Source organism: Octopus bimaculoides, chromosome 2 (assembly GCF_046866305.1).
Source record: "Octopus bimaculoides isolate indiv1 chromosome 2, ASM4686630v1, whole genome shotgun sequence".
Taxonomy (NCBI): Eukaryota; Metazoa; Mollusca; class Cephalopoda; order Octopoda; family Octopodidae; genus Octopus; species Octopus bimaculoides.
Genome location: NC_142929.1, coordinates 132,478,299 through 132,496,843, shown reverse-complemented (window position 1 = coordinate 132,496,843; position 18,545 = coordinate 132,478,299). Strand labels below are relative to the sequence as shown.

The 18,545-nt window shown below is 38.0% G+C and overlaps 1 protein-coding gene across 2 annotated transcripts in view; it reads left to right on the top strand.

Moving 5' to 3' along the window:
• LOC106867959 (hyccin) overlaps positions 1-18,545 on the top strand; it is a 331,646-nt gene that overhangs the window by 300,514 nt on the left and 12,587 nt on the right. For both annotated transcript variants that reach the window (XM_014913039.3, XM_014913040.3), the window contains one exon: positions 12,545-12,632. In XM_014913039.3, coding sequence (XP_014768525.1) covers positions 12,545-12,632 — 88 coding nt within the window. The remainder of the gene's footprint in view (positions 1-12,544; positions 12,633-18,545) is intronic.

The window sequence follows — 18,545 nt, the reverse complement described above, 5'->3', positions numbered from 1 at the left end:
CTGTAAAACACACACAACAAGAGATCTGGCTGTTTTTTGTTTTGTTTTGTTTGTTTCTAGTGTGTGACAAGACCCAGCCAACCACTGAAAAACAGACATAGAATGTTGATGCTGATGTCTGAGTGTTGTCCATAGAGATGATGTAATGTCCCACTCACCAAGTCAAACTGTGCCCTAGTTTGTTGGTGATCCCTTATAATACAGATTGCTGGCGATAAATAAGATATACATTATTTACATTTGATGGATATTTGTCCTCATCTTGTTTGTTGTTAACACATCATTTCGAACCTGGGCATATGGCATAGTGGTTAAGAGAACAGGCTACTAACCCCAAGATTACGAGTTTAATTCCAAGCCATGACCTGAATAATAATAATAATAAGAAGAAGAAGAAGATCGAAAAATACCTTAGGAATAAGAACCCAGGTGCGAAATTTCCCCAAGACACCTGATGAAGGCTGGGGGGTATATCAGCCAAAAAGTGTTAACAACAGACAAGATGAGGACAAATATATGTCTAATGTAAATAAGTACATAATTCTTCATCTCTTAAATATAGAACTGGAATAAGACATATTCTAAACAAATTAGCTTATCTCTCTTTAAGAGCTACTAGAAAGTGTAAAATAAAATGTATATTCATAATCAGTAAAAAGTAAAAGTTTATAAATGTATTACATAAAGTTGTATGGAGAAGGCAGTATTATACTCAATTATTAGAATTGTTTGGGTAAAATTATTTTCAATGAAAAAAAAAATATATGAAATAAAAATAGAATAAAAATAGTAATGATAGTTTTATTTTTTTTTTTTTTGAAAGAAATAATGCAAGGTGGTCAGTGTTTAGATATTTTTTCAACTTTTAAAATTGAATTCCATTAAATTCTTTTTCACTGGTTTCTGCTTTGGCAGCAGTTTTAGACATATCATAGCCTGTGGAATGAAAACACATGATATAAGTGTATTTCATGAAAAAAATAAAGAATATTTTATCTAATTATTTCACTTGGCTATTTTAAAAGTTTTCAGTATCTAAAAATTACATAATAATTTTTTAAATAGTTTTCTCAATCACAAATAAGTATATGTATATAGGTACACATGTGTGTGTGTGTGTGTGTGTGTGTGCAATTCAGTTTCAACAGTTTATTTAAAAAAATTTTTTTTTTGCTGCTTTTCCTAAGCAGCATTCAATTCAAACTGCACCTCAACTTTCTCTGTTTGCATAATGACCTCATTAATCTTTTCACACATATAAAAAAAAACAAGAAAAATAATAATAATAGTATAAATTTTTTTTTTTTTCTGAAGTACTTTGCTCTTTTTAATTATCATGGAATGCTAAATGACTTTTTGGCTAATGTTTAGTACTGTAGTTGTCCTACTTTAAGCCTGATAATTCACAGCTTCTGATTTTGTGACTGATGTTCTAAATTCAAATCTCACTAGGGTTAATAAATATTTCTCCATTAAAGTGGTAGTTAATGCAGTCAGCTTCACTTTTACTTTCTCGTCAACTTAGAAAAGTGTTTGCTACAAGGCTGGGCTTCCTCAACTGAATTGTTTATTGGTTATATTTCAATTATAATACTCAATAAAATCTGTAATGTTATCACATTCAGGGTATTGCTATCATCCATTCAGGACCAAATAGCTAAAGGTGTAAAGATGGAAATTACTAGTTTGTGGGTTCACATTGTGTGTGTGTGTGTGCATAGGGTAGGTGTAGGAAGTGTATACACACACAACAACACACACACACACACACTGTTCATCTGTTGGTAGGTTCACCAAATGAAAGCGCCCAACTCATTTGAGAGTTATGAATATTTTTGTTGTTTTCTTTTATCTAGCTATATAACTGGTTTCTTTCTGATGGCTTCTTTGTTTTCATGTTCAAGTGGAGATATTTCATTTGGTTTGGGTAGAGACCCAGAGCCTCCCATCTTTCCTTAATCATCAAGCTAACTTGGCATAAACATAATAATGGCTGATAATATATGAAGTATTAGATGAAGAAACACTATGACAGGGACAATAACTGAGATTTACTTAATCCTAAGTTGCTTCCCTGTGATTGTCAATAACTATTATTGCTGTATAAAATGAAGCCTTCTTCTTAGTAGTACCTATCGGATCTTTAATTGGATGGGTTCTTGGAATGTCAATAAAGATTCATGTTAGAAGTGTGTCTGAAAATTGCACATTGATTTATGTGTTGATAAGAGTAGAAGAAAGAAGGTTGTAAGTAGAATGTTAAGTTTATGATCTGTCTAAAAGGTTACTAAAGTAAAAGTGAAAGTGTTACTGTATAGGGATGTTGATATGTGTGCAGTGGAATTCAAATACTGAGAAGGTCGAAAGAAGAAAAGAAGTAAAATGTGAAGGATATGCCTAGCTTAATCTTTGTTGGATGGTACTATTAATCCGGCATTGATGTTATTTTCCCATTGCACAAATTGAATTTATCTATATGGGTACATCTTACAAATATTTCCTTTCTTGAATTTAGAAGTTACTGGAGCTCATTGATTTCAGCAGGATGTGTGTTCTTTCTGCTGTACAAAGCCTGCATTTCTTTGATCCATTTGTGCATGATTTTGCTTTTTCAAAAATCTTTTATTTAATGCTATATTCAATAATTGTGTCTCCTATTTTCCAGCATGGTTTGCAAATATTGTAAAATTCTTTTTGTCAGTGTATGTGGAAAATGACTTCTCATTGTTAAAACTTTCTTGAGTGTGTAAATAGTGTCTTATCCTGGAATAAATTAAATTACCTCCTAGTCAATTGAGCTATAACTTTCTTAGTAAATTTTATAAACTGATTCAACTATATGATGCTTCAGTTATTTGTCTCTTTGTAGGTTAACTTCATCCTTGTATTATTTAATGACAATATAGCTTCATCAATCATTTACTGAATATGCATGTGACTAAAATATGATCAATCTCACTAGATATTTGAAATACTTCAGCAACTATCTTTGATTGTCCAGCTACCTTGTCTGCTTTTATATCCCTAATTGTGCTTTCTACCATATGCTCTAACTTCAGTCTTTGATCCTTTGAATAGGGGCCTACATGGGGTACCCTTTCCTCACTCTCTCATGCATTCTCCTCTTTCATCAATGTCTTGTACCAACATTTCCATGCCACTTTGTTTTCAGCTTCAGTCACAAGTCTTCTCTTTTGCCTACTCTAACTGATTCCTCTGATACCCTGTTTTTCTGTCAGCAACTTGTTACTCTACCATTCAGCTGCATTCACATTACATGTAGTGAAGTATATTTCATTCATTTCTTTCTATTTGCTAATCTTCTTTATTCAAGCTCCATGTGTTGCTGTTATGCAGCATTGTGCTTTGTACACATGCATCATACAGTTCGCCCTTCCCTCTGATAATGTGAAGAACAGATTTTTATAATATGTATGTACAAAAGGAAATTCTCTCTTCCTTGTTCTTATTCAGTAATAGCCAGAATAAAAAGAGGGTGGAGAGAATTGCCTCCAGAGTTAATAGCTTTATGATCTTTCTCAATGCCATTCTTACCTGGGCTGTAATACTTTCACTACACCCCATTCCTCCATTGTTAATTGGGTTCCCAAGGTTACAAAGCTATCAACTACTTATAATGAGCCTTATGAGATTTGAAAGAACTTCTTTTGCATGAATTCTTACTCCCAGTTGCACCTGTGCATCTGTTACATACAAAATATGTTTTGACAGTCAACCTGCCACTGGTCCTACTACACCACTTGTGCATCTATAGTGTACACTGAGTATAGAATTTCTTATTTCTTTATTGCCCACAAAGGGCTAAACATAGAGGGGACAAACAAGGACAGACACAGGGATTAAGTCGATTATATCGACCCCAGTGCGTAACTGGTACTTAATTTATCGACCCCCGAAAGGATGAAAGGCAAAGTCGACCTCGGCGGAATTTGAACTCAGAACGTAACGGCAGACGAAATACCGGTAAGCATTTAGCCCGGCATGCTATCATTTCTGCCAGCTCGACTATCTACTCTTTTTCTGCATATTGGACATAATCATTTCTCTCTTACCTGTAGAGTCGTGTCTTCTCTCCTACTTACTTAAACTTTAGTCTTTGCTAAATTTACTTTGTGGTCTTTTGGTTTCAGGTTTGTTTCCAAGTCTATTAAATCTACAGATTTGTCTATAAGATTTAAGTCATTAGCTTACAGGAGTTTCTATGGAAAGCCAATCTTAAACTCTTTTATGGTATGTAGAACTATAAGAAACTAGAGCTGAAAACTGAGTGCTGATTGATCTGTATTCATCATCATCATCATCATCATCGTTTAACGTCCGCTTTCCATGCTAGCATGGGTTGGACGATTTGACTGAGGACTGGTGAAACCGGATGGCAACACCAGGCTCCAGTCTGATTTGGCAGAGTTTCTACAGCTGGATGCCCTTCCTAACGCCAACCACTCAGAGAGTGTAGTGGGTGCTTTTACGTGTCACCCGCACGAAAACAGCCACGCTCGAAATGGTGTCTTTTATGTGCCACCCGCACAAGCCAGTCCAGGGGCACTGGCAACGATCTCGCTCGAAAATCCTACAGGAGCCAGTCAGGCGGTACTGGCAACGGCCACGCTCAAAATGGTGCATCTCATGTGCCACCCGCACAAGAACCAGTCCAGGGGCACTGGCAACGATCCTACTTGGCTTGCCAGGTCTTCTCACGCACAGCACATTTCCAAAGGTCTCGGTCAGTAGTCATCACCTCGGTGAGGCCCAATGTACGACGGTCTTGCCTCACCACCTCAGCCCAGGTCTTCCTGGGCCTACCTCTTCCACGGGTTCCCTCAACTGTTAGGGTGTGGCACTTTTTCACGCAGCTATCCTCCTCCATTCTCACCACATGTCCATACCAGCGCAATCGTCTCTCTTGCACGCCACAACTGATGCTTCTAATGTTCAGCTTTTCTCTCAAGATACTTACACTCTGACGGGTATTCACATTGACATTACACATCCAACGGAGCATACTGGCTTCATTCCTTGCGAGCTTACGTATGTCCTCAGCAGTTACAGCCCATGTTTCACTGCCATGTAGCATGGTTGTTCGTACACATGCGTCATACAGTCTGCCTTTTACTCTGAGTGAGAGTCCCTTTGTCGCCAGCAGGGGTAAGAGCTCTCTAAACTTTGCCCAGGCTATTCTTATTCTACCAGCTACACTTTCAGCGCACCCACCCCCACTACTAACTTGGTCGCCCAGATAGCGGAAGCTATCGACTACCTCTAGTTTTTCACCCTGGAATGAGATAGAAGTTGTTTCCTGTTTGTTTGCAGTCTTTATTGCACCTGAACATCTGCCACAAACAAAAACTAACTTGCTAGTTAACTTGCCTTTGATGTTGCTGCACCTCTTATGTGTCCATAGCTTGCACCGGGTACATCTTATAGAGTTACTACCTACTCCTTTTCTACTTACTGAGCAGGGCCATCTACCTGAAGGGGTTTGTGTTTTATCTACCTTCCTACTTATTAGGATTTTGGTTTTAGCTAGGTTGACTCTAAGGCCCTTCAATTCTAGACCTTGCTTCCACACCTGAAACTTCTCCTCTAGTTCTGATAGTGACTCCGCAATTAGGGCAAGGTCATCAGCATAGAGGAGCTCCCAGGGGCAACCTGTCTTGAACTCCTCTGTGATTGCCTGGAGGACTATGGTAAATAAGAGGGGGCTGAGGACGGAACCTTGGTGGACCCCTACCTCTACCCAGAATTCATTGCTGTACTCATTTCCAACCCTCACCTTACTGGCAGCATCTCTGTACATGGCTCGCACAGCTCTCACTAACCATTCTTCTATCCCAAGTTTCCTCATTGACCACCAGATAAGGGATCGGGGGACCCTGTCAAAGGCTTTCTCTATGTCAACGAAAGCCAGGTACAGAGGTTTATCCTTAGCTAGGTATTTCTCCTGCAACTGTCTCACTAGAAATAAGGCATCAGTAGTGCTTTTACCTGGCACGAACCCAAACTGCATCTCATCTAAATTGATTCGCTCCCTAATTAGTTGGGCTATGACCCTCTCTGTAACTTTCATAACCTGATCTAACAGCTTGATGCCTCTGTAATTATTTGTATCTAAAGCGTCACCTTTACCTTTGTAGCAGTTGACTATGATGCTGCTACACCAATCATTGGGTATGACTCCTTCGTGTATCACCTGGTTCGTAATACGGGTGACTAGGCTATAGCCAACACTGCCAGATATTTTGAGCATCTCTGCAGTGATTCCTGATGGGCCGGGGGCTTTCCTGGTCTTCATACTCTTAATACTCTTAATTGCTTTATTGACATACTAAATTCATCATTGAACTCATTACTAACCCTTACTTACTGATTGTGCCTAATATCACCATATCACAGAGCATGGGACCCTGTGAAGAACTTTGGCTAATTTTGTTTCTAATCAATTTTGCTAGAACTCTTTCAGGAACTTTCATTACCTGGTCCAACAGTGTTCTTCCTCTATTATTGCTTCTCTCTAGATCATCTTTTTGCCTAAGTAGTAGTTGACAATGCTTCTATTTCCCTATTCATCTTGATGATCCTGCTAGTTTGTCTTCACATCCTTAATAATGCTTCCAAACATGAATGGTTTGTTCCTCTGTTGCACCAGCTTGGAGAAGCTCCGCTTTCTCCCATGCATTTTTCTTATTCAGCAACCTCATAATTGCATTTCTCTGCTTCTCTCAGCATCAGTAAAAACAAGTTGTTTTTATCATTTTGTTTGCTCTTCTCCCCAACAATGTTTTGATTGTTCTTTCATAATCTAGAAACCTTGCACCTTTGATCCCAAATCAAAGAACATTGGCAAACAACTTACTTTTTGGCATCTCCTCTCCTCAGTATATCTTATATCTAAATTCTCTTTTAGCTACTTTGCTGATCTTCTAGTCTTTCCAAGCCTTCTCAATTGTTATAGTTTTATTTATAAACTTTTGAGAGGACATGAAATAATTCATCTTGTTTGGAACTGCATTTCAAAGTACATATGAAACTATAAATAATAGCATGTAAATAATGGATTGAAAAACCCTTTTGGACAGAAAAAATAATCAAAGGCTGTCTTCGACTTTTTCTATGCAAAAGAGTTTTTTCTCTCCAATGCTTACATGCTATCATTTATAACTTTATATGTACTTCAAGATCCTTTTCCAAAATGTTTAATCCATGGACAAGTTTGAACTTACCTAGCTGCATCACTGGAAATTCTAGAGTAGTATGCCATTGGTCTAGCTTAAGTAAACTCTTACACTTTTCAAGATTGTTTAACAACAGCGATATACAAATAAATATGTGTGTGTGTGTTGAATAAGTTTTGCAAATAATCGTTGATGGCTACAAAAGTGCTGTTGTTTCACTCCTACAAGTTCAACATGGCTATCATTTTATTTTTTAATTTCATATAAATATGAGTTCTTTTTTTGGCTTAATAACATGCTGATCATTATCACACACACACACTGATATATATGTATTACCATTGATGTTAAAGTATTGCCTAGAATGGAATGCCAGTTAGCAAATAAGGTTAACAACACATTGCAAATCGTGAAAAAGAACCATTCCAAGTATGTGAACAATTGTTTATTAATATTTGATAGTGTTTTTCTATTGAAACTCTTTTCATTTTTAATATGACTCCATAGCTTCTCAGTACCTTGAAAGATCTGTGATAGATTTACATTACCAGCCAGTCTTGTCAACCTTGGCTTTGATGTTACTTCTTTTTGTGAAGCTAAGTAACAACATTAAATATTTAAAATACTTGTCTTTTCAGTTTTGTGATGCTGGTCACTGTAAACTATATTCAGTTATATTTCTCTATCTTAAATTGGTCAGCTGATAATTTGGGATCAAGTTTTAACCTCTGGTTCTTATTCTAATGTATATTTAATGAATTCTATCAATGTTGTATTGTAAATATATATATAACATCTTCTCATCCTCATAATCAGCTGCAAACTTGAGATGGATATCTAGATAATGAATTATGGGTTCATTACAATGTTGTATTGTGCTTCTGTACAATTTTTTTTTTCAGTAATCACGATTAGTGAGAATGGGAAAGTAAAACCTAATGATAATAGGCTTATAACCAGTGATGAAGTGATGATGACGCAAGTATGTGTCCATTGTCATTACTCTTGAGTTTATTTGAAATTTTTATAGGATAAATGTTATACTACACTTCATTATTGTAACAGAAATGACCAAGAAAGAAGGCCAAGTGTTTAGAATTTGTTCCATTAGGTTCTCATATCAAATTATTCCAGGGTCAGCTTTTCCTTCCATCTCTCCTTACGCAACAAAAATTTTCTATCAGTGATATATTATGATCAAATTCAATTGGCTATACAAAATTCGGTCTTGTAATTTGCATAACAACACCAACATTACTCCTACTACTACTGATGATGATGATTAAGTTTGTCCTTTATGTATCTCAAGATGACCAGGCTATCCACTTTGTGGGTTTTGAGGCGGCTTATTAGGTCAATTTTAACATGAAATTTATAGTTACAATGAGGGAGGGCATGTAGTATCAGAGTCAGGATCCAGTGGGCTTTTGTTTTTCTCTGCAGTCTTTCTATCTTTAGTTTCTATGGCCATAGCAGATTCAGAGTACTGTACTCCAGAATACATATCACTATGTCACAGTGAGTGATCCTGAGCAAGATGGTCGCAGATAGACTGCGTAGGCTGCTCTATGCTACAATTTTCCAAGATTGTCTTCAGTGTGTCCTTGTATCTCTTCTTTGGTCAACCATGGACTTGAGAGTAAACTGTTAGTTCACCAAAGAAGATCTGGAGTTGGTCATGCATGCTATATGTCCACTCCACCGCAGCTGAAATTTGCTCAGGAAAGCATACACGCTTGACATATTTGCTCTTTCAAGCACAGTTATATCAGGAATTTTATCCTGCCACCAGGAAAATCTTATGTTGAACCACTAATAATAATACTACTGCTGCTATTATTTTTACTTTTACTATTATATCATTGCTGTGGTTGTAATATCTAAGGTGGTGATAGTGGTTATAGTAGTAGTAGTAATTGCATGATTACCACCACCACCAGTACCAGTTGATTCTACGATATCGAGTGCTTATTCAGAATTTGAAGCAGTACAGTCCAGTATTTTTAGGAAAATTTCAAATGATAGCTTTTCAATATCGTTTGGTTATTTGGTATATTCTCTATCAAATATACTTTTGTAGCAACCTCATGCAACCAGAAAAAGTTTTTGTTGTCCAGTTTTTCACCAGTTTACTAGACCAAGAAGAATCTAGTATTTGCTCAGTCATTTGGGCTACATAAAACAAAACGAAAACGAAATTCCCTCTAATTTTTTTCTATCTTTTGTTGTTTTATGCTTTTATTTTACTCCCTTTCAACTGTAATCCACCAGAGCAGCACCATGGAACAGAGTACCATTTGTTCCTTCATATTTTGGCTGCCTTAAATGAAAAGGCATATTGAAGCTGGACATGGCATCAGTTCACTGTATCTCATATTTTCTCAGTTTCCTGTACCAGTTATAATATTTCCTTTTTTGTTTACCTTGGTATCATTATCTCTCTCACCTAACGTATCATTCAAAAACATATGTGTAACAGTATTTCTAGAACATTGAATTACACATTTGACTTTACAAATATAAACACAAGTGTGTAAGGATTTTCTGCAACATATGCTTTTATTAGGGTTGTAATTTGAAACTTATTTTTCTGTGCTTGAATTACTGTAAATCACGACCTTAAGAAGAACTGTTTAAGTACTTTGGATTGTTGTACCACTTAGATTGGAAGAGGTCCACTCTTCTGTTGGTAAAATAAAAGAGAACTATTATAATTCATTTATTGCTATTATCTCTGAGTATCCATATTTCTTGTATTGGTAACTACTGACATGATTGAACAACTCAGTTTGTGTTTCCAGGTGCATTTTGATATGAATGCATTATTGATCTCAACATTTAATCAAATAGCCTTCTTTCTGATAACAGCTATGAAATCTTCACAATTTGTATTCTGACTTACTACTATCACCTCATTGTCTCAAACTACATCTGTTTTTTTTTGTTTTTTTTTCAGTTGACAGTAAGCTTAAAGTTACTCTTTGTCTGGCTTAATAATCTGGCTTTCTGTTTTCATGTTTAAGCCCTTTGCTCTTGACACTCAACATAATGCCAAAGACTATGTGTTTTAGTTAATTATTTATTTGCTTCAGCCAGAGACAGTACACACCAGCTATGGAGTATCAATTTAGATTATTCAATTACCAGGTAACTTAAATTAATCTTAGCAGAGAATATTGTGAGCTTAATATGAGTTACTACAATTTTACTGTACAGAATTCCATAACCAACTATTTCACTTTACTAACTGGCTCAGTTTTCTCTAGCACTTAACTAAATAGGAATGTATTGCTTATTCACTTTCTACAAACTCACTTGTATAAAAGCACACGTACATGTGCACACACATACACGCACACACACTATGCAGATTCACTTGTACCTTGTATGCACATCATGCAGACTCACTTGTATTTTGTACATATGTATGCACATATCATGAAGATCCACATTTTGCTTGAGAAGTACATGTTTTAGCCTGTTATCTCTTTGTTAACTATTCATTATCTGTAGCATTCACTCTTTTTGAGTTCAGCTTTTTACTACCTTTTGGTTTTCTATCGAGCCTCATTGAATTCATTTCCTAGCAATTCAGAAGGAGGCTAATATGGTGATGTCATGCAAGCAGATGAAATTTTGGTTGTTCACAGTTTACCGTGTTTATTGAACTTCTAGAAATTCAATATTCTTTCAGACTGTTTGGCTATATAAAGAATCATTGTCTTAGTTTTTTCCTCAGGACAGTAGTAAACCTTTGCTTTACTCTTTTTTCAACTGTAACCCAATAGAGCAGCACTTTAGAATCGGCTATTTATCCACTTACATTCCACTTGTATTTAATTAGAACACACACTTAAACTGAATGAAAAATTAATTCATTGTATCTTATCTTCTGTCAGTTCCTGTTTCTTTTTTTTATTTACCTTAATGCATTTATCTGCTCTCATCATGCGTAGCACTCAAAGGAACTTTAGATGCATGTATATAACAGTTTCTATAGCAATGAATTACATATTTGACTTTAGAAGTATGAACATAGTATTTTCTACCACACAAACCCTGCTTCCATATTGTTGTAATTTTAAACTTATTTTTTGTGTATGAATTACTGTTCATTTCAAACCCATACACCACCTAACTTTGAAAGAATAAGTATTATTTAATGAATTATTGTATCACTAAGGTGAGACTTCTGGTGGTTTGAGAATTACTATGATTAACATATTGTTGTTATTGTAATGCACCTCTATTATCTACACTCTCCTTATATCACACATATCAAAATTACCAAAATATCATCATCAAAATTTTATGTGCATTTTTCTGTGCAGTAAGAATGGGAAGGATTGACAAACTTAAATAATTATAGCATTTCTTTCAGCATGAATTTGTGACTGAATATGTTTCCCCATGACACATTATTGCAGTCTTACCCAGTGCTGATAAAGTAGTTGTTTTCTTATTTCTGTGTCTTGAAACAAAGAAATGTAACTTCATTGGATGTATATAGTGTGTGGAAGGGGGCAAAAAATCAAGCACTTTGATGAATTTATCACGAATATTGTTTGCTCGTCAGATTTGTTGGAAATAATGTAATTGAGAAAATAAAGATGGTTTTGTTGTAAAGTATTTGTTTATAGTAGCTGTCCTTAACCTGGGTCTAAGATAGGTATTATTGGGGTTGGCTATAGAGGGATACTGGGTTTTCAGAGAGGATATGACTGTTTTTAGAAATGAAATATTTCAACCAGTTTGTATACTTACACTTTAAACATATTTTCGAAGAAATCTTTGTCTGGATTAAGATATGAATAAGTCACTGTGTTTCAGTGCACAAAATCATGACTGATGGTGCACCAATATTATTACATTATGCAAGCTATTACCTTCTGAAGTAAGTTCCACAAAAATTTAACATGTATGTATGTGAGGGCTTTGATCCATACAAATATCTGAAAAGAGATAGAAATTAGATAGTATTACTAGAAGAAATTATGAATAATAAAAAAAACTACAAAATTCACTTCTATTTGATTAAACTAGTTCAACTATTACCTGAGAAAGTTTAGATAGGTTGTTTTTTTTGTTTTTTTGTTTTTTTGCAAAACATGAGGAAGAGACATTTGTAAAACACTATTTAGTGAAAGGGGTCACTGAGCTATAAAAAGTTGCAAACCACTGGTATATTAATCAGATTTAATTTGTGTTTTGTTATTGAACTTTGACCTTTTTTCAGCTTTGTTTTTACTTATTTGTTCTTTTCCTTTCATTTGTTTTCCCTGTATCACAATTAGTTTACAATTCATTACAATGTCACCTAATAGTTTTGTGTTCTTATTTTTCTTTACTAGGTTCAACGGTCAATCAAAACTAGCAGTTAAAGCTGTGGAAGATATTCACCATAGGGCCACATATGAACTTTATGCAGATGTTCTGCTTGTAAGTAGTTTATGACTTAAATACATATTAATAATGTTTTGAAATGTTGAAGATGGCTTCAGATCTCAGAATTTTCATCCTTGTCTGGCATAAGCATTGGGTTATTAAGTTGCCCATCTATCTCCTACGTCTGGTTTTCATCTCTTTGATAAGAAATTTCTTTGTCAAATAGTTTCATTACTGTGTATGGTATAATTCCCTTGATCTCCATATTCCATACAATCTGATGTGCTTAAAACTTTGGTTCTGATGTCCAAAATCTTCTGTCTGTACATTAACAATCTATTTGTCATTTCCAACAACATTAATTCTTTCTTTACTATAGCACCAACATTTGTGAGAATTTGCCTTTTGCCCTTATAGGGAACAAGGCAACTGCATGAGTACTGGTAACATGATAAAATGTTTCACTGTAAAGTGATTTACAATCAAATAGAGACAACACATGTTCTACAGAACCCTTTAGTCCTGTGTTGTTGGAAGCACAGCATTCTTTAGTGTTGATGCCATGATAGACTGCACACAATACACTTAGTAAAGTGTTTGGTGTTAGGAAGAGTGTCTAAGTTTCATTTGATTTTTACACTGGGTCCTGTTTTGATTAACCTTAGAAATCAAATTGGCCCAAGTATTTTACTGGTATTAATTTTATTTGACCTCATCAAGATTTAAAGTAACAAATGTGAAATAGCAAGGTAGATATCATTAACCAAATACCTTATTTTCTGCATTTACTGAAATCTTCTACATGGTTTTATTTAATGGGATTTTCAGACGTAGCCATACGAGCAGTTTTGTAGGAAAGGAAAGCTGAAGCTAAATTCTTTGGGTAATCCAAACATTGAGATAAAATGTGTGCATAGCTAAATATTTTGTTTGCTTTATTATCATAATATTATCCAGCAATAATATCTAGGAATTTAGCATTTCATTACAATTTTTTTTCTCTCTCATGGGTTATATATGCAACACATAGATGAAGAAGTATTTGACAATATAATTTTCTCTGCTGCTAATCTATATCCCTTTTCCCTGCAGTATACATTCAATTATGATATTATCTACCAGGGTTAGAATGTGAATCAACAGCTTTATATATCAAATGTCAACCCAACCTTACCAAACTTTTATAGTTGATTGACCCAAGGTATGATAATATTTATCAAAATTAGTAAGGCGACGAGCTGGCAGAAACATTAGCATGCTGGGCAAAATACTTAGCGGTATTTCATCTGTCTTTACATTCTGAGTTCAAATTCCGCCGAGGTCGACTTTGCCTTTCATCCTTTTGGGGTCAATAAATTAAGCACCAGTTGCGTACTGGGGTCGATCTAATTGACTGGCCTCCCCCCCCCAAAAAAAATTTCGGGCCTTGTACCTAGAGTAGAAAAGAATATTTATCAAAATTAGCAGGATGTTTGAGGCCTTTGAAGAACAATTGCTTCATATAAAGATTACAATGGTTCATTTTTTTCACAGTGTAATAATTTTAAACTGGGTGAAAGTATCAAATGTGTCTATTTAATAATTTGCCCCTGACATAGCTCCATACACTTTTAGAACTTAAAGAGGTATGTATTTTATTTTGTGCATTCACCTCACATTTTCTATGATGTTTTTCTTTAATGTTGTAGAGATTTAATGCAGTTTTAGTACAGCTTATTTTTTTTTTACGACTAAATCCACTTGCTAACGTCCATGTTTGGCAGACGGTTTAACATTTAGTTTTCTCCCTGTCTGCTGAGAATGGGCGGTGTGCTTTTCGACTCATATCAGTATACGCACCACCTTTAACAGGTAGGCCGGATTTCTTTCGACATCTAGAAGTATTCCTAGGAACGTCTCATCCTTTACTTTTAGTGGGGGATTGAAATGCTACCTTGGACACGCATCTAGACTATGTGGGCAGAGATAGGAATAGACGGGGATGCAAATGCCTCAAAGACCTGCTCAGCCACTTTCAACTGTCTGACAAGTACCGACTCGACCACCCGAATGCGCCAATGTGGACATGGACAAACCGCATTGGGTCGTCGAGATCGTATCTAGATAGAGTACTGTGTAGGAGAGTAGATAGAGATAGCATAGGGTGTCCACAATTTCACATAGTCAGCTACACAGATCACAAACTTGTGACGTGTACGCTAGACTTAGATAAGACACACAGGCAGGGCCCCGGTTACTGGAAACTAAACGCGTCTTTCCCGTTGAGACAGGTTTTCAGAGACCGGATTAGCACGTTAGTAAAGAGGGCTTTGACGGGAGCCATCATCAATAACAAATGGTGGTTTGCTCTCAAGAGAGCAATAAAAGCAGAAGCGGTTAGGTATAACAAAGCACTAGCCATAGACAAACAGAGTAGAGGGTGAGCTAGTTAAGAAGCTAGAAGAGGCAATTAGAAGTGGCATCGCATCCGACGTTTTGTGTTGTCAGGGCTAGGATGCGTGCTCTAAGAAACGAAGGTGTTGGAGCCGCGCAAGAGGCCCGGGTGGCAGAGGCGCAACAGGGCAACAAAGCCACCATTCGGTCTCTGGTGGACGAACAGGGGCGCGAACTGCTCGAGCCAAGCAAAATGTGTGAGGCCTTTCAATGGCACTTTGCTCGATTGTTTGGGACAAGTGGCGAGCGAGAACGCAGGGTGGACTTCAGTGCCTACCTGCACAGCCTGTCACGACTCTCGGCAAGAGAGGCGGAGTGCTGCGAAGGTGCCATCACGGCGGCGGAAGTGAGGGACGCGATGGCGAGATGCTCGAGGGACAAATCTCCGGGTTTGGATGGTCTGCCCTACGAGCTTTACAACTGTATGCCAGACTTGTTTGGAGACGTCTTGGTGGCGGTGTACTGCAACTGGCAGCAAAACAGGAGCATTCCCAGTTTTGTGAGCCGAGGAGCCGTAACGCTGCTGAAGAAAGAGCCAAACAAGGGGGACGTCATAGATAACTTTAGGCCCATCACTCTGCTCAATGCAGACCTGAAAATTTTGGCCAAGGTGTTAGCCAAGCGGTTGGCGCTTGTCATCGAGAAACTGATCGGCAAGGCGCAGACGTGCGCCATGCCAGGCAGGAGCATCCATGACAACCTCCATCTGATGCGCTACATCATAGAGCGGGTAGTTAAGGAACCTGGCATGGGTGGGGCCCTGATCAATTTAGATCAATCGAAAACTTTCGATAGGGTAGACCATCAATACTTGGAGGCTGTCCTCATAACGGCCGGCTTCGGTCCCATTTTCCGCGGCTGGATGGCTGCCTTGTACAGAGGCATCCGTTTGGTAGTTCGCGTCAATGGGCACCTATCAAGAACCTTCGACATTGCACTTCGGTCCGTCAGGGATGCCCCCTCTCATCGCTTCTGTACGTGTTGACTCTCGAGCCACTACTGCGGAGGCTGGCGACGCTGGGGGGCATCCCGCGAGAGTTGGGATGCGGGACGAGCAAGTCGGCATACGCGGACGACGTCACCGTCATAGTGTCTAGCCAAAAGTACATCGAGCTTGTCGGCGAGACTACGAAGCGGTAACAGGAGCGAAAATCAACCAGGATAAGTCAGTAGGCTTGCGGCTCGGCACCTGGAGAAGCAAGCCCATGCCGTCAAGCAGTGCCTCTGTCGTGGGATGTTGGACTGACGGTCCGGTTGAGTTGGTCGGGGTCTGATTTGGTCCGGACCTCCAAACGGAGAAGAACTGGGATGAGATAATGAGAAGGGTGACCACTCTAGCCTGGCAATGGGCCGAGAGGAAGCTGTCCCTAAAAGGTCGGGCGGAGGTGGCGAACATGTACATCGTGTCCGTCATCTGCTACCACCTAACTGTCGTTCCTTGTCCCGACCCTACCATCACCAAGCTGGAGTGCATCCTCTTCCGCTTCTTGTGGAAAGGAAACGTTCCAATGGTTAGGCGATTTGTTTGCTGCCAACACCCGTTAAAAGGAGGACTGGGCATGCCGTGGTTGATGATGTGCAGACACGTGCTGAGACTGCGACATCTCCGGCTCTACGTAGACAACGGTGAACAGGTGTAGTCACCGTTTGTGCGGCGCGCTTTCCTGCAGCTCGTCTCCATGACTGAACTGCAGTCGTGGATCAAGAAGAAGCCGAGGAAGGGCGAATGGCACCGCGAGTGTCGCATTGCTCTCCGGCAACTCCAACACCCCAGGTCAACCTTGAGCGACTGCATCACAACTAACGCATTCTATAGTGGATTAGTGGAGGGAAAGTACGACGACGATCTCGGGACGAACCTGGGCGTCGACGAGGAATACCTGACCCGCCTGTCTAAGACGACCTTCGGGCCGGGACCTATGGACAACTTCCAGAGATCCCTGGCCTAGCAGTGCTATCGAGAAGCTCTACCCATTCGGGATAAGCTCTACAGGCATGGCTCGAGAAACACAGGGCCGACCTGTCCGAGATGCGGGCAGAGTGACGAAACCGTTCTGCACGCACTCGTATAGTGTCCCACCATTTCCGAGCTGTGGGCTTACGTCGAACAACTGCTATCGCGTGTGGGATGAGTCGGTCTATCAGCGGAGTCTATTGTAAATATTGTCGCGCCTCCTTCTTTTAAACGGGAAGGAAGAGCTATTTTCATCGTACTTGTGGCTATGGCGAAAGAATATGTATGGTGGACGCGTCTGAAAGGTCTATAGACAAAGACTTTCCTCTCTGGGCAATCTCTCATCAACTTCTTCAAGTATCATCTGAAGAGGAAGGTGAGAGTAGAAAGGGAAGTCTTGTCTAGTGAATGCTTCAAAAAAAGATGGGTGAATGTAGCAAGGATGGCACGTGTGAATGACGGATCCACCTTGAGCATAACACTATAAAGGAGTAAAAAAAATCCAGACAAAAAACAAAAAGGCAAAAGAGAGTCACTTACTGTTATAGTTTCTGCAATGACAATATTGACCAAGGTTACCGTGGTCTTTTCCGTAAGCTTTTCTTTCCACAGTTAAACCTAAACTGTCCTCCCCTCTTTTTACACGAGAACATTATTGTGATACATGATCCCTATTGATCGCTTTTTTTTTTTTTTTCCTCTCGGTCCCTTTGATCGAACTCCCCGCTTTTTTCCTTCCTACGATCCCTTTTGATCGACACCCACCCCTACTTTTTTTTTTTCTCTTCCTTCCCCCTCCCAAAAAGAAAAGCTCTACATTGTATTCGTCCCATCTTTGTTGAGCCCTGTGTGGCTAATAAAAGAAATGTATTAGTGAAGTGGCAGATATTTCCTTGCTTATTAGTGACCTGGTAGATATTTTTAATCCCAATGATTAATTCAAAGAGTGCAATAGTTGTACCTCTTATATATATATGTTTATAATATGACAGGTGAGTGAGATGTTAATTTTCTTAATCTGTATTATTATTATTATTATGCCTGTCACTGTATTTATTCATTTGTTACACTTCAAAAGCAATTAAAAACTGTCTCCTCAAAGAGAATCAAAAAGTGAAAATGTATCATCAGGTTGAGCTTGCCATTAGTGATTCTCATGTTGATCATAGTAATTGGGTTTGTGTATTCCTACAACCCAAAGATATATTCTGATGAGAACTTTCTTCTGGAGAGCAGTTAGGCTGGTGTACCATTTTAGTAGAGGAATCAATTAAGCAACGATCATGGTGAAACTCACTAGATGTGTGAAGATGGAATCATATTGATGGCATTGACCAGAGTCACTTAGATTCTGAAAATGAAACCACTGCTGACATTTGTAGAACTTGTGATCATGAATATGATTTAGCTACCAAAACAAGAAGAAAAAATGTTTCATACAAATGATATCTTAATTGTTTAAATCCATCTGTGAGAAAAACTATAACATCACATATGAGGAGATACTGAAAAGTTACTGGCTTTGATAAAAGATAATACAGGAGAATCAGTTAATTATAATTTTATTCAACATATTTCCC